Source organism: Poromitra crassiceps (genome assembly GCF_964638095.1).
Source record: "Poromitra crassiceps genome assembly, chromosome: 16".
NCBI classification, from domain to species: domain Eukaryota; kingdom Metazoa; phylum Chordata; class Actinopteri; order Beryciformes; family Melamphaidae; genus Poromitra; species Poromitra crassiceps.
Window position 1 is genome coordinate 39404645 of NC_139645.1, and position 15203 is coordinate 39419847.

The 15203-nt window shown below is 46.0% G+C and overlaps 1 protein-coding gene across 2 annotated transcripts in view; it reads left to right on the forward strand.

Annotated features, from left to right (window-relative positions):
* The window catches only part of shf (Src homology 2 domain containing F), a 251849-nt gene that overhangs the window by 174216 nt on the left and 62430 nt on the right, over positions 1-15203 (forward strand). Inside the window, exons 3-4 of one of the 2 annotated variants that reach the window (XM_083653041.1) lie at positions 13202-13393; positions 14306-14386. In XM_083653041.1, the coding sequence (XP_083509167.1) occupies positions 13202-13393; positions 14306-14386 (273 nt within the window). The remainder of the gene's footprint in view (positions 1-13201; positions 13394-14305; positions 14387-15203) is intronic. The other variant, XM_083653042.1, reaches the window with a different exon arrangement.

Below are 15203 nucleotides of genomic sequence, written 5' to 3' on the forward strand. Positions count from 1 at the left end.
ATGGGGGCATCTGTGTGGAACGAGTGTCTCCTCACAGCAGCATCAGAACCGTCCTCATGGGGGCGTCTGTGTGGAACGAGTGTCTCCTCACAGCATCAGAACCGTCCTCATGGGGGCGTCTGTGTGGAACGTGTGTCTCCTCACAGCAGCATCAGAACCGTCCTCATGGGGGCGTCTGTGTGGAACGAGTGTCTCCTCACAGCAGCATCAGAACCGTCCTCATGGGGGCGTCTGTGTGGAACGAGTGTCTCCTCACAGCAGCATCAGAACCGTCCTCATGGGGGCGTCTGTGTGGAACGTGTGTCTCCTCACAGCATCAGAACCATCCTCATGGGGGCGTCTGTGTGGAACGAGTGTCTCCTCACAGCAGCATCAGAACCGTCCTCATGGGGGCGTCTGTGTGGAACGAGTGTCTCCTCACAGCAGCATCAGAACCGTCCTCATGGGGGCGTCTGTGTGGAACGTGTGTCTCCTCACAGCATCAGAACCGTCCTCATGGGGGCGTCTGTGTGGAACGAGTGTCTCCTCACAGCATCAGAACCGTCCTCATGGGGGCGTCTGTGTGGAACGAGTGTCTCCTCACAGCAGCATCAGAACCGTCCTCATGGGGGCGTCTGTGTGGAACGTGTGTCTCCTCACAGCAGCATCAGAACCGTCCTCATGGGGGCGTCTGTGTGGAACGTGTGTCTCCTCACAGCATCAGAACCGTCCTCATGGGTGCGTCTGTGTGGAACGAGTGTCTCCTCACAGCATCAGAACCGTCCTCATGGGGGCGTCTGTGTGGAACGTGTGTCTCCTCACAGCATCAGAACCGTCCTCATGGGGGCATCTGTGTGGAACGTGTGTCTCCTCACAGCATCAGAACCGTCCTCATGGGGGCGTCTGTGTGGAACGAGTGTCTCCTCACAGCAGCATCAGAACCGTCCTCATGGGGGCGTCTGTGTGGAACGTGTGTCTCCTCACAGCATCAGAACCGTCCTCATGGGGGCGTCTGTGTGGAACGTGTGTCTCCTCACAGCAGCATCAGAACCGTCCTCATGGGGGCGTCTGTGTGGAACGTGTGTCTCCTCGCAGCATCAGAACCGTCCTCATGGGGGCGTCTGTGTGGAACGAGTGTCTCCTCACAGCAGCATCAGAACCGTCCTCATGGGGGCGTCTGTGTGGAACGTGTGTCTCCTCACAGCATCAGAACCATCCTCATGGGGGCGTCTGTGTGGAACGAGTGTCTCCTCACAGCAGCATCAGAACCGTCCTCATGGGGGCGTCTGTGTGGAACGAGTGTCTCCTCACAGCAGCATCAGAACCGTCCTCATGGGGGCGTCTGTGTGGAACGTGTGTCTCCTCACAGCATCAGAACCGTCCTCATGGGGGCGTCTGTGTGGAACGAGTGTCTCCTCACAGCATCAGAACCGTCCTCATGGGGGCGTCTGTGTGGAACGAGTGTCTCCTCACAGCAGCATCAGAACCGTCCTCATGGGGGCGTCTGTGTGGAACGTGTGTCTCCTCACAGCAGCATCAGAACCGTCCTCATGGGGGCGTCTGTGTGGAACGTGTGTCTCCTCACAGCATCAGAACCGTCCTCATGGGTGCGTCTGTGTGGAACGAGTGTCTCCTCACAGCATCAGAACCGTCCTCATGGGGGCGTCTGTGTGGAACGTGTGTCTCCTCACAGCATCAGAACCGTCCTCATGGGGGCGTCTGTGTGGAACGTGTGTCTCCTCACAGCATCAGAACCGTCCTCATGGGGGCGTCTGTGTGGAACGAGTGTCTCCTCACAGCAGCATCAGAACCGTCCTCATGGGGGCGTCTGTGTGGAACGTGTGTCTCCTCACAGCATCAGAACCGTCCTCATGGGGGCGTCTGTGTGGAACGTGTGTCTCCTCACAGCAGCATCAGAACCGTCCTCATGGGGGCGTCTGTGTGGAACGTGTGTCTCCTCGCAGCATCAGAACCGTCCTCATGGGGGCGTCTGTGTGGAACGTGTGTCTCCTCACAGCAGCATCAGAACCGTCCTCATGGGTGCGTCTGTGTGGAACGAGTGTCTCCTCACAGCATCAGAACCGTCCTCATGGGGGCGTCTGTGTGGAACGTGTGTCTCCTCACAGCATCAGAACCGTCCTCATGGGGGCGTCTGTGTGGAACGAGTGTCTCCTCACAGCATCAGAACCGTCCTCATGGGGGCGTCTGTGTGGAACGAGTGTCTCCTCACAGAGCACTAAGCCCACTGAGCACTAAGCCCACTGAGCGGGCCGCCACGGGTCAGAGAGCAAACACCTTCAATATGATCATCCAGCTCAGCTCTCTGACTGACACACAATACAACCCGCCTGGCCTCAAAGCACCGCGTGCTGCCTGGAGATACACGCTGCTCACTTTCCATACACCTGTCACAGATAGGGCTGGGTTCAAAAAATCGATTCTCCGATTTTTAATCGATTTTCATTTTACAGTATATTTCATATGATGCAGTACACTTCAACAGTATATTTCATATGATACAGTACACTTCAACAGTATATTTCATATGATGCAGTACACTTCAACAGTATATTTCATATGATGCAGTACACTTCAACAGTATATTTCATATGATGCAGTACACTTCAACAGTATATTTCATATGATACAGTACACTTCAACAGTATATTTCATATGATGCAGTACACTTCAGCAGTATATTTCATATGATGCAGTACACTTCAACAGTATATTTCATATGATGCAGTACACTTCAACAGTATATTTCATATGATGCAGTACACTTCAACAGTATATTTCATATGATGCAGTACACTTCAACAGTATATTTCATATGATGCAGTACACTTCAGCAGTATATTTCATATGATGCAGTACACTTCAGCAGTATATTTCATATGATGCAGTACACTTCAACAGTATATTTCATATGATGCAGTACACTTCAGCAGTATATTTCATATGATGCAGTACACTTCAGCAGTATATTTCATATGATGCAGTACACTTCAACAGTATATTTCATATGATGCAGTACACTTCAACAGTATATTTCATATGATACAGTACACTTCAACAGTATATTTCATATGATGCAGTACACTTCAGCAGTATATTTCATATGATGCAGTACACTTCAGCAGTATATTTCATATGATGCAGTACACTTCAACAGTATATTTCATATGATACAGTACACTTCAACAGTATATTTCATATGATGCAGTACACTTCAGCAGTATATTTCATATGATGCAGTACACTTCAACAGTATATTTCATATGATGCAGTACACTTCAACAGTATATTTCATATGATGCAGTACACTTCAACAGTATATTTCATATGATGCAGTACACTTCAGCAGTATATTTCATATGATGCAGTACACTTCAACAGTATATTTCATATGATACAGTACACTTCAGCAGTATATTTCATATGATGCAGTACACTTCAGCAGTATATTTCATATGATGCAGTACACTTCAGCAGTATATTTCATATGATGCAGTACACTTCAACAGTATATTTCATATGATGCAGTACACTTCAACAGTATATTTCATATTATACAGTACACTTCAACAGTATATTTCATATGATGCAGTACACTTCAACAGTATATTTCATATGATGCAGTACACTTCAGCAGTATATTTCATATGATGCAGTACACTTCAACAGTATATTTCATATGATGCAGTACACTTCAACAGTATATTTCATATGATGCAGTACACTTCAGCAGTATATTTCATATGATGCAGTACACTTCAACAGTATATTTCATATGATGCAGTACACTTCAACAGTATATTTCATATGATGCAGTACACTTCAACAGTATATTTCATATGATGCAGTACACTTCAACAGTATATTTCATATGATGCAGTACACTTCAGCAGTATATTTCATATGATGCAGTACACTTCAGCAGTATATTTCATATGATGCAGTACACTTCAACAGTATATTTCATATGATGCAGTACACTTCAGCAGTATATTTCATATGATGCAGTACACTTCAGCAGTATATTTCATATGATGCAGTACACTTCAACAGTATATTTCATATGATGCAGTACACTTCAACAGTATATTTCATATTATACAGTACACTTCAACAGTATATTTCATATGATGCAGTACACTTCAACAGTATATTTCATATGATGCAGTACACTTCAACAGTATATTTCATATGATGCAGTACACTTCAGCAGTATATTTCATATGATGCAGTACACTTCAACAGTATATTTCATATGATGCAGTACACTTCAACAGTATATTTCATATGATGCAGTACACTTCAGCAGTATATTTCATATGATGCAGTACACTTCAACAGTATATTTCATATGATGCAGTACACTTCAACAGTATATTTCATATGATGCAGTACACTTCAACAGTATATTTCATATGATGCAGTACACTTCAACAGTATATTTCATATGATGCAGTACACTTCAGCAGTATATTTCATATGATGCAGTACACTTCAGCAGTATATTTCATATGATGCAGTACACTTCAACAGTATATTTCATATGATGCAGTACACTTCAGCAGTATATTTCATATGATGCAGTACACTTCAGCAGTATATTTCATATGATGCAGTACACTTCAACAGTATATTTCATATGATGCAGTACACTTCAACAGTATATTTCATATGATGCAGTACACTTCAGCAGTATATTTCATATGATGCAGTACACTTCAGCAGTATATTTCATATGATGCAGTACACTTCAGCAGTATATTTCATATGATGCAGTACACTTCAACAGTATATTTCATATGATGCAGTACACTTCAACAGTATATTTCATATGATGCAGTACACTTCAGCAGTATATTTCATATGATGCAGTACACTTCAACAGTATATTTCATATGATGCAGTACACTTCAACAGTATATTTCATATGATGCAGTACACTTCAGCAGTATATTTCATATGATGCAGTACACTTCAGCAGTATATTTCATATGATGCAGTACACTTCAGCAGTATATTTCATATGATGCAGTACACTTCAACAGTATATTTCATATGATGCAGTACACTTCAACAGTATATTTCATATGATGCAGTACACTTCAGCAGTATATTTCATATGATGCAGTACACTTCAGCAGTATATTTCATATGATGCAGTACACTTCAGCAGTATATTTCATATGATGCAGTACACTTCAACAGTATATTTCATATGATGCAGTACACTTCAACAGTATATTTCATATGATGCAGTACACTTCAGCAGTATATTTCATATGATGCAGTACACTTCAACAGTATATTTCATATGATGCAGTACACTTCAGCAGTATATTTCATATGATGCAGTACACTTCAGCAGTATATTTCATATGATGCAGTACACTTCAGCAGTATATTTCATATGATGCAGTACACTTCAACAGTATATTTCATATGATGCAGTACACTTCAACAGTATATTTCATATGATGCAGTACACTTCAACAGTATATTTCATATGATGCAGTACACTTCAACAGTATATTTCATATGATGCAGTACACTTCAACAGTATATTTCATATGATGCAGTACACTTCAACAGTATATTTCATATGATGCAGTACACTTCAGCAGTATATTTCATATGATGCAGTACACTTCAACAGTATATTTCATATGATGCAGTACACTTCAACAGTATATTTCATATGATGCAGTACACTTCAGCAGTATATTTCATATGATGCAGTACACTTCAGCAGTATATTTCATATGATGCAGTACACTTCAGCAGTATATTTCATATGATGCAGTACACTTCAACAGTATATTTCATATGATGCAGTACACTTCAACAGTATATTTCATATGATGCAGTACACTTCAGCAGTATATTTCATATGATGCAGTACACTTCAACAGTATATTTCATATGATGCAGTACACTTCAGCAGTATATTTCATATGATGCAGTACACTTCAACAGTATATTTCATATGATGCAGTACACTTCAACGGTATATTTCATATGATGCAGTACACTTCAACGGTATCTTTCATATGATACAGTACACTTCAACAGTATATTTCATATGATGCAGTACACTTCAGCAGTATATTTCATATGATGCAGTACACTTCAACAGTATATTTCATATGATGCAGTACACTTCAACAGTATATTTCATATGATACAGTACACTTCAACAGTATATTTCATATGATGCAGTACACTTCAGCAGTATATTTCATATGATGCAGTACACTTCAACAGTATATTTCATATGATGCAGTACACTTCAGCAGTATATTTCATATGATACAGTACACTTCAACAGTATATTTCATATGATGCAGTACACTTCAGCAGTATATTTCATATGATGCAGTACACTTCAACAGTATATTTCATATGATGCAGTACACTTCAGCAGTATATTTCATATGATGCAGTACACTTCAGCAGTATATTTCATATGATGCAGTACACTTCAGCAGTATATTTCATATGATGCAGTACACTTCAACAGTATATTTCATATGATGCAGTACACTTCAACAGTATATTTCATATGATGCAGTACACTTCAGCAGTATATTTCATATGATGCAGTACACTTCAGCAGTATATTTCATATGATGCAGTACACTTCAGCAGTATATTTCATATGATGCAGTACACTTCAACAGTATATTTCATATGATGCAGTACACTTCAACAGTATCTCAGCCCAGCTCATCACTAAGCCAGTGAGATGAGAATGCTCTGCATGTGTGGGCTTAGGGTTTCTTTCAGAATGACTTTTTGGTGGAGCGAGGAGAGTCAATCCCTGAAGCTGGGCTCTTTTCTACCCATTGTTTTCAGTGGGGTGTCAAGTCGATCACGTTTAATCCTTCGCTAGTGCCCAAGAGATCCCTTCAGTCAAATCCACATCATTCTCTGTGTCCCTCCAAGGCGCTTCGCAGCTCAAAACTTCTCTCTGGCTCTATGGGAAGTGGGAAGGGGGGTGGGTGGCAGCCTAGCACAAAGATATCTTATACATATTAGAAGCTTTAGCCGTGCGATGAGGCGGGGTTGAGCCGGGTGGTGTGGTCAGTCAGTCAGGTGCAGGAGGGTTGAGCCGGGTGGTGTGGTCAGTCAGTCAGGTGCAGGAGGATCCGGCTGCCAGGTCAGTTGCAGTTAATGTTTTTGATTGACTCCAGAGCGCTCTGCCTCCCCAGACACACTAACTAAACAGCCATGCTGCTATATGCTATATGCCCAGAGGGACATGTGCCTGGCTGGATTCATGGCAAGAAATCTCTTCCTACAAAATCAAAGTAGAAGCACACACACATGCACTCTTCTACATACAATACATCTCCTGGGAGCAAGTCTCTGCGCAGTGTGCCGACTCTACTTTAAAAGCTCCATTCAGCCATGTTTTTTGTTTATTCTATTATTTATCTATTATTTATCCAACGCTGCCGTCCGTGAGTCTCTACAAGTTACGGTTCTAACCTGAGGTTGGAAACAGCTCGTCTGTTTCATTGTAGAAGTCGCAAACTTGCCATGCAGGAACCCGAAGCGTGAATAACACAATCTTTTTTGATAGCTGCGTTGATGTTTTTTTTATGTACACTATATTCGATTTCATTTGTTATAAATCGAAGCAAAACTAGACTGATTAGGCAGATAAACAGACCAATAGGTTGGATTGAAGTGGGACATGTCAGTGCTCCAGCTACTCATGATGTTTACACAATGCTGCCATACTTCAACACAGACTAGAGAAACCTGATGAGAAGGTTCACTGACCAAACCAAACAATCTAAATCCAGGATGTTGTGCCAAGCTTCAGAATAAGAGAAGTCTTGTATAATGACTAAAACCACTCTTTGTTTTGGGGGGTCGTAAAGGCCAAGTGGGAGAGCAGGGAGGAAGCAGGGCATCTGGAGAGGAACTGGGACATCCGGGGAGGGGGGAGGCACACGCTAACATCAAGGCAGGGTGTGGTGCCTGACCTCTGACCCTAAATAGAGGGTAGGGGTCAGAGCGGGGGGAGACAGACTGCAGCTGTGTAACAAGTTGCAGTCGCAGTGTGTCCAGCCAATCACTGTGATTTGCCTAGACAGATGTGTCCGCACCCGGCTTACCCAGCATGCCTCAACAGGAGCTGACAGGAGGGAGGAAAGGAGTTGGGGAAGGAAGCAGGGAAGGAAGGAAGAGATGCAGGCCCTTCTGAAAGAGTATTGAGGCCGCGGGGGGGCCCATGCTGCGGCCCCCTCCCAGCTCCAGACACAGCCCAAGGCCTTGTGCAGGCAGCAGTTTAACCAAGGCAACGCGCCTCTAATTAAAGGGGTTCTCCTAGCAAGATTTACTCCCCCCCCCCTCTAATATATTGCACCCCCCCCTCACCCCCTCTAGCAGCATCCTCCATCTTGCTTCCTTCACTCCATCCATCAAACACGGCTGTTTGCTCTTCCTGTACGGAGGTACTGTACACCCTGATGCTGCCACCACCTCACAATTAGGGCTGCACGATATGAGGAAAAGCTGCGATGTGCGATAAGACTGTTCAATATTGCGATGACGATATGACCTGCGATAAATAAATAAAATGCTATAAACAAAAATATTAATGGGTAGGGGTGCTCCGATCCGGCTAAGCCTGGGGTCACGATCCGATTCCAGAATCGAAATGCACTCTTGAAGCTAAAAAAAATCCAAAACCAACAAGTTAATTATTTACATTTTTACTTCAATGTAGAACAGTCATTTCTTACACATGAGATTACTTTTAGCCTTTTAGTCATAACGATTATTGAAAGATATTCCATATTCCAGACTGAAATGTTATAACAGAAGTGGAGTATTGGCCAGAATGACATGAACATTTGGACACTTATTCAGCCGGTATCTTGCATGTTGCGTTCAGGTGCACTGTAAAAAAAATATATATAATTTTTTTTTTTTTTTTTTGCGTTAACACGTGACTTTTGCGATGTGTTCATCGCGCATTTTTTTCTTTTCTTTTTTCCATTAGTGCTAATTTTTAATGTATTTATCCTGGTTGCTGCTGATCTGGGGAGAGCCGAAACTGGCTCCATGCTTCCTCCGAGACATGGGCAGTAGCCAGCCACTTCTTTTCACCTGACAGAGGAAGCTTCACCGGTAGGACATAGCACGTGGGAGGTTCACGCTATTCCAACCAGTTCCCCTCCCTCCAAACAGGTGCCCTTAACGACCAGAGGAGGCACCACATTAGCAACCAGGATATTGCATGTTTTGGTGAAGGGGTTCCTATATGAAGGAAACCCCCAGGGGGCACGGGGAGAACATGCAAACTCCACACAGAAAGGCCCTTTTGACGACCCCACCCGGGCGGCGGGCGCTCGAGGACATGCGGACGGGCACGCACTCCTTCAGTGCTCACAGCGTTCCAAGTGGGAATCGAACCCAGGACCTTCTAGCTGTGAGGCGACAGCGCTTACCACTGCACCACCATGCCCCCCAAACAATGCCAAGTCTTTTAACAGAAAGATCAAAGAGGGTGAGGCTGCCTCGTGCAGGATTACCCTGAGATACGGGATCTGGCAGCATCACCACCACCACCCCATCACCACCTCCACCCCATCACCACCACCACCCCATCACCCCACCACCACCACCACCCCACCACCACCTCCACCCCACCACCATCACCCCACCTCCACCCCATCACCACCCCATCACCACCTCCACCCCATCACCATCACCACCATCACCCCACCTCCACCCCATCACCACCTCCACCCCATCACCCCACCACCACCCCATCACCACCACCACCCCATCACCACCATCACCCCACCTCCACCCCATCACCACCACCACCCCATCACCACCACCACCCCATCACCACCACCACCCCATCACCACCTCCACCCCATCACCACCTCCACCCCATCACCCCACCACCACCACCACCACCCCATCACCACCTCCACCCCACCACCACCACCACCCCATCACCACCTCCACCCCACCACCACCCCACCACCACCACCACCCCACCACCACCACCACCCCATCACCACCTCCACCCCACCACCACCACCACCCCATCACCACCTCCACCCCACCACCACCACCACCCCACCACCACCTCCACCCCACCACCACCACCACCCCACCACCACCTCCACCCCACCACCACCACCACCACCCCACCACCACCTCCACCCCACCACCACCACCACCACCCCATCACCACCTCCACCCCACCACCACCACCACCCCACCACCACCACCACCCCATCACCACCTCCACCCCACCACCACCACCACCCCATCACCACCTCCACCCCACCACCACCACCACCCCATCACCACCACCACCACCACCACCCCATCACCACCTCCACCCCACCACCACCACCACCCCATCACCACCTCCACCCCACCACCACCACCACCCCATCACCACCTCCACCCCACCACCACCACCACCCCATCACCACCTCCACCCCACCACCACCACCACCCCACCACCACCACCACCCCACCACCACCACCACCACCCCACCACCACCACCACCACCCCATCACCCCACCACCACCACCACCCCATCACCACCACCACCCCATCACCACCACCACCCCATCACCCCACCACCCCATCACCACCACCACCCCACCACCACCACCACCCCACCACCACCCCACCACCACCACCACCCCACCACCACCACCACCTCCACCCCACCACCACCACCACCCCATCACCCCACCACCACCACCACCCCATCACCACCACCACCCCATCACCACCACCACCCCATCACCACCTCCACCCCACCACCACCATCACCACCACCACCACCACCGGTTAGCTTCATTAGGCTCAACGCATTGCTCATTTTTCCGCAAGAGCTCCCTCGGGCTGAGAGGCAATTATGCAGTGGTGTGGCGTAATATTTCATCCTCTTCACATTGCATTAGGCGATGGAGGAGCCGGCCGCTAACAGCTTCATGTGGCCCGTGAGGACGGGAACCGGCTGCTAACAGCTTCATGTGAGGAGAGGGAGATGTGAGGGGAGGTGGCAGTGGGGTAGAGGAGAGATGAGGGGGGGAGGTGGCAGTGGGGTAGAGGAGAGATGAGGGGGGGGAGTTCTTAAGGGCACAATGCTTCATTGGGAGTCAGGGCTGTTTCACTACCTTACAAGGAGAGCAGATCCAACCTAGCTTCCTGGAGGCCAGGTGCTGTTTAACAGGAGGTGTAAGATGCTAATTGAATATGCTTCCAAACCTTAATTACAAATCTTCGTCAGGCAAAACCTTGTCCATCAAAATATTGAAAGTTGCACTCAGAAAGATGAGAATGACAACTCCTTTTAAATCTTCGTGGGACACTGATTTAAATATCTCCTTCTCTGACAAACGGTTGTCAGGATTCCTTTAAGGAAAGAGAAATTGATACTACATACAGTCAAAGCTAGATAATCCTCCATTCACACAGACAACACAGAACAGCTATCATGTTGGGCAGAAAGACACTCGCACATCCTGCTTATCAAACTAGCTGTCTTTGAGAGGTTGTACTTCACACTAGTGTGTGGAATAGATATGTTCTGTTTCTATCTTCCTCCTTTGATTAAGGAGAACCTCAGCAGTGTGTCTGCTCCACATGATCTAAGAGCTGCACTGCGTTCAGCTCCCTGTATGATGCACGCATGGCGCTGGTTTGAAAGGAACAGAGATGTAAAACGTTGAGCGTTTTAGGGGGAGCCCAACACGTAGTGAAAGGTGAGGAAGGAAGTGGGTGTTTTCCCTTGTCCTGTCAGAGCAGGCATGTAGCCCCCCGGGGGGCCGGCCTGTTTCTAGCTGTGATTGTGCAGGATACACCGTGTGCTCCTGCAGGTGCTCTGACCCCCGGGCTCCTCTCTCCTCTCCCCTTGTTTCAACTCTCTCTTCTGCCTCCTCCATCTGTCATCCAGCTAGTTTGCACCATCATTCACTGCATGTGCCTTAGAGGCACCTGCTGCCATAGCTCTGACACAACCTCTCAACACGCTGAACTCCACTACCTAACTATTATTAGTGTGGGATTTATACTTGGATATACTAAGATACTATATATATACTGTATAGTGCAGTGCCCATTGCTGCACAGAGCACTGCTGGCTTGTTTATTCAAAGTTGATCATATTGAACGCAGGTCCTTGGGTCCCCAGCAATACACCCGCCAATGCAAGTGTTATTGCGTTGTGGTGGATGGATTTGGAAAATTTATTTTCAGGGTGAGTTAAAAATCATTAAAGAAAAAGCCGAAAAATATGCCCAGGTTGTTGTTGTTTTTTATTCTCCTTTAATATTGAATATATTTTATAATATTGTCAAAATTTCACCAAATCTGGCACTGCACTTCCTCGAGTCCCCAGCTACACACCTGCCAAGTGTGAAGTCGATCAGACAAACTGTTCTCAAGATATGCGAAGGACACCCACCCACACACACACACACCCACACACACACACACACACACACACACACACGCACACACACACACTCACAGATTCCTGGAATTGGTAGAAGATGATTGTGACTGAGAGATGCTTCTGTTGCAGAAAACCTGTGGAGCTTTGGTCTCTGCAGCAGTCTGTGTGTGATCACGGCCCTGCTGCAAAGTCTTGCTCATTGTTGTTAGCACATATTTAATGCTAATTGTTGTTAGCACATATTTAATGCTAATTGTTGTTAGCAGAGATTTAGTGCTAATTGTTGTTAGCAGAGATTTCGTGTTTGACTAAGATTCAGCCAGCTGGAACTAACAAGCCTGCATGTCGCAGGTCTCTCGTCCGCTCTTCCTTGAAGCACTGGGAAACTGTTTTTGGCAAAAGGAAACGGTGTGCATGGAGTTGCCATAGCACTGGTGCCTTAATCACATAGCAACATCTTATTGAACATTTTCATAGATTTTTAACCCTACGTTTCACTTTGTTGGATTTTCCTGGGAGTAGGCCGATTGCCTATTTTTTTATGTTTCTGCGTTGCCCAAAAATAGTTTATTGTCAGATGGTAACGACAGAGAGTGGCTGAAGTAACAACTGCTTCAACCAATACCACTCCATATTCCATGCTGGTGTTTCCCCTAGGAAAATGTTCAGGCCTGGAGGGATTTCAAAACGTTTTCATCTGTAAAGTTTTGTGTTATTTCTTGCTCGTTAACGAACTCAACCTCTGTCCTTGTTCCCAGAGATCCGGTCTGGTGGGCGAGGGCCCAAGGAGCTGCCGCTGTATGACACCCCGTACGAGCCGGCCGAGAACGGAGGGGACTCGGACCCGTGTCCCCGAGAGAGCCGACTGCCCCAGGACGACGAGCGGCCCCCCGAGGAGTACGACCAGCCCTGGGAGTGGAAGAAAGAGAGGATATCCAAGGCCTTCGCAGGTATGACAGCCACTGTATATATATATATAGTATGAAGTGGATTACGTAGGTAGAACTGTCTGTATTATCCTCAATGGGGCGTTTTTGTGCCAAGAACAACCATCAACAACAAGACATATCACATACTGTAGGGAAGTACCATGAACAATGGCATGGGATGAGGATCTGAACTCATATTACAGCACGGTTTAATCTTCATGACTAAACAAACCTGTTACACTTTACACGGTCAGAAGACGATGCATTTCACTATGTCAACAAATCCAGTTGTGGGGTGACTGCATGTCCACAGAGGTTTACCATATTACTATTACGGGCTGCCAGCTAACTCCTAACTAGATAGTCTCTCTCCTGTCTGACTAACCCTGCTGTTTGTTTTTCCAGCTCTAACTAATGTGAATATGGCTTCTGTCAGGATAGGAGTTCTGCTGCTGCCGTAAACGCTCATGTTTCTTTCCCTTTCTTTTGTTCTTTTTTCCCACCTCTTTGAAAGCTTGACAGCAAGTTGATTTGCAGGTGTTTCCATGCCGCTTCTGTCTGTTTCAACTCAGAGGGTACCTGTGCTGCTCAATGGGGCATGATTGGTTGGTTGTGCAGGTGCATGTAGATTGTCTGGGTGTTCATGAGCTGTGCGTGTGTGCGTGCGTGTGTGTGTGTGTGTGTGTGTGTGTGTGTGTGTGTGTGTGTGTGTGTGCGCTGTGAGAGCTTGAGCATGGCTAACACAGCCATAACACTGAACAGGGCTGTTCCTGGAGAAAAATATGGCATTGGAATATAATAATGCACCCAAAGAGAAAGACAAAAATGACAAAGCGTTTCACTGATTTGAATTACAAAAATCCTTGATTCTATTTATTTTTCATCGTCCCTTCTCTCTCTATATTTTATCTTTTTTTTTGTATCCTTGAACAGCTCTGCTTTGTTATGACTGCATTAGCTACGAGGGATCAGTTCCCCACAGAAGAAAGGACTGCACCTCTAAATCCCTCACAGGTACCCCCTGCTGGCCAGCCGTCACTCTGTCTGTCTGTCTGTCTGCCTGTCTGTCTGTCTGTCTGTCTGTCTGTCTGTCTGTCTGTCTGTCTGCCTGTCTGTCTGTCTGTCTGCCTGTCTGTCTGTCTGCCTGCCTGTCTGTCTGTCTGTCTGTCTGTCTGTCTGTCTCTCTGTCTGTCTGTATGTTAGAGCTTGACTCAGTTTGGCCTTTATAAACCCACTCAGATTAAAAGAAATGCTGCAAATCACTGCTATTAGCAATGAATCCCTTGCCAGTTCTTAGCAATATTTAAGCTTAGTATGGATTTTGGCATACAAAAAGGTAGCGCCCCTTCATTGCAAACATTATACATCTTGACAGCTCATTTGCACCTTAAAATATCCTTTTTATTAAAAGAAGAGAAAATAATCTAGCTATATATAATAGGCTGAGAAAAGGTCAGCTTTTTCCAATGCAAATCAGCTTCCTTGACTGTGACATTATGCGGATACTATTGGACTGCTTATACTAGACCCTACTTGAAGTGGACTTCAAAAGGTGGGTGTGCAAATCAGCCTTTCAAACCCCTGGGTATTAAGCTTGCATTGCCACACAGTATATACATGATAATACTAGTACCAATAGGTCTAGTTGATGGTCACCCATGTTTTGAACCTTTCTAGGTGCTTGGGTATAGTGAGGAGTATGCATGATTACAGCAGTTTGATACCAAGTTAACAGCAAAATGCTGTGGTAGGCTGGTAGCACAGTGCTGTTGTAGCACAGAGATTTGCAGAATAAAATATTTTATTCATGCTTTGACTCCTTTTATGTAAA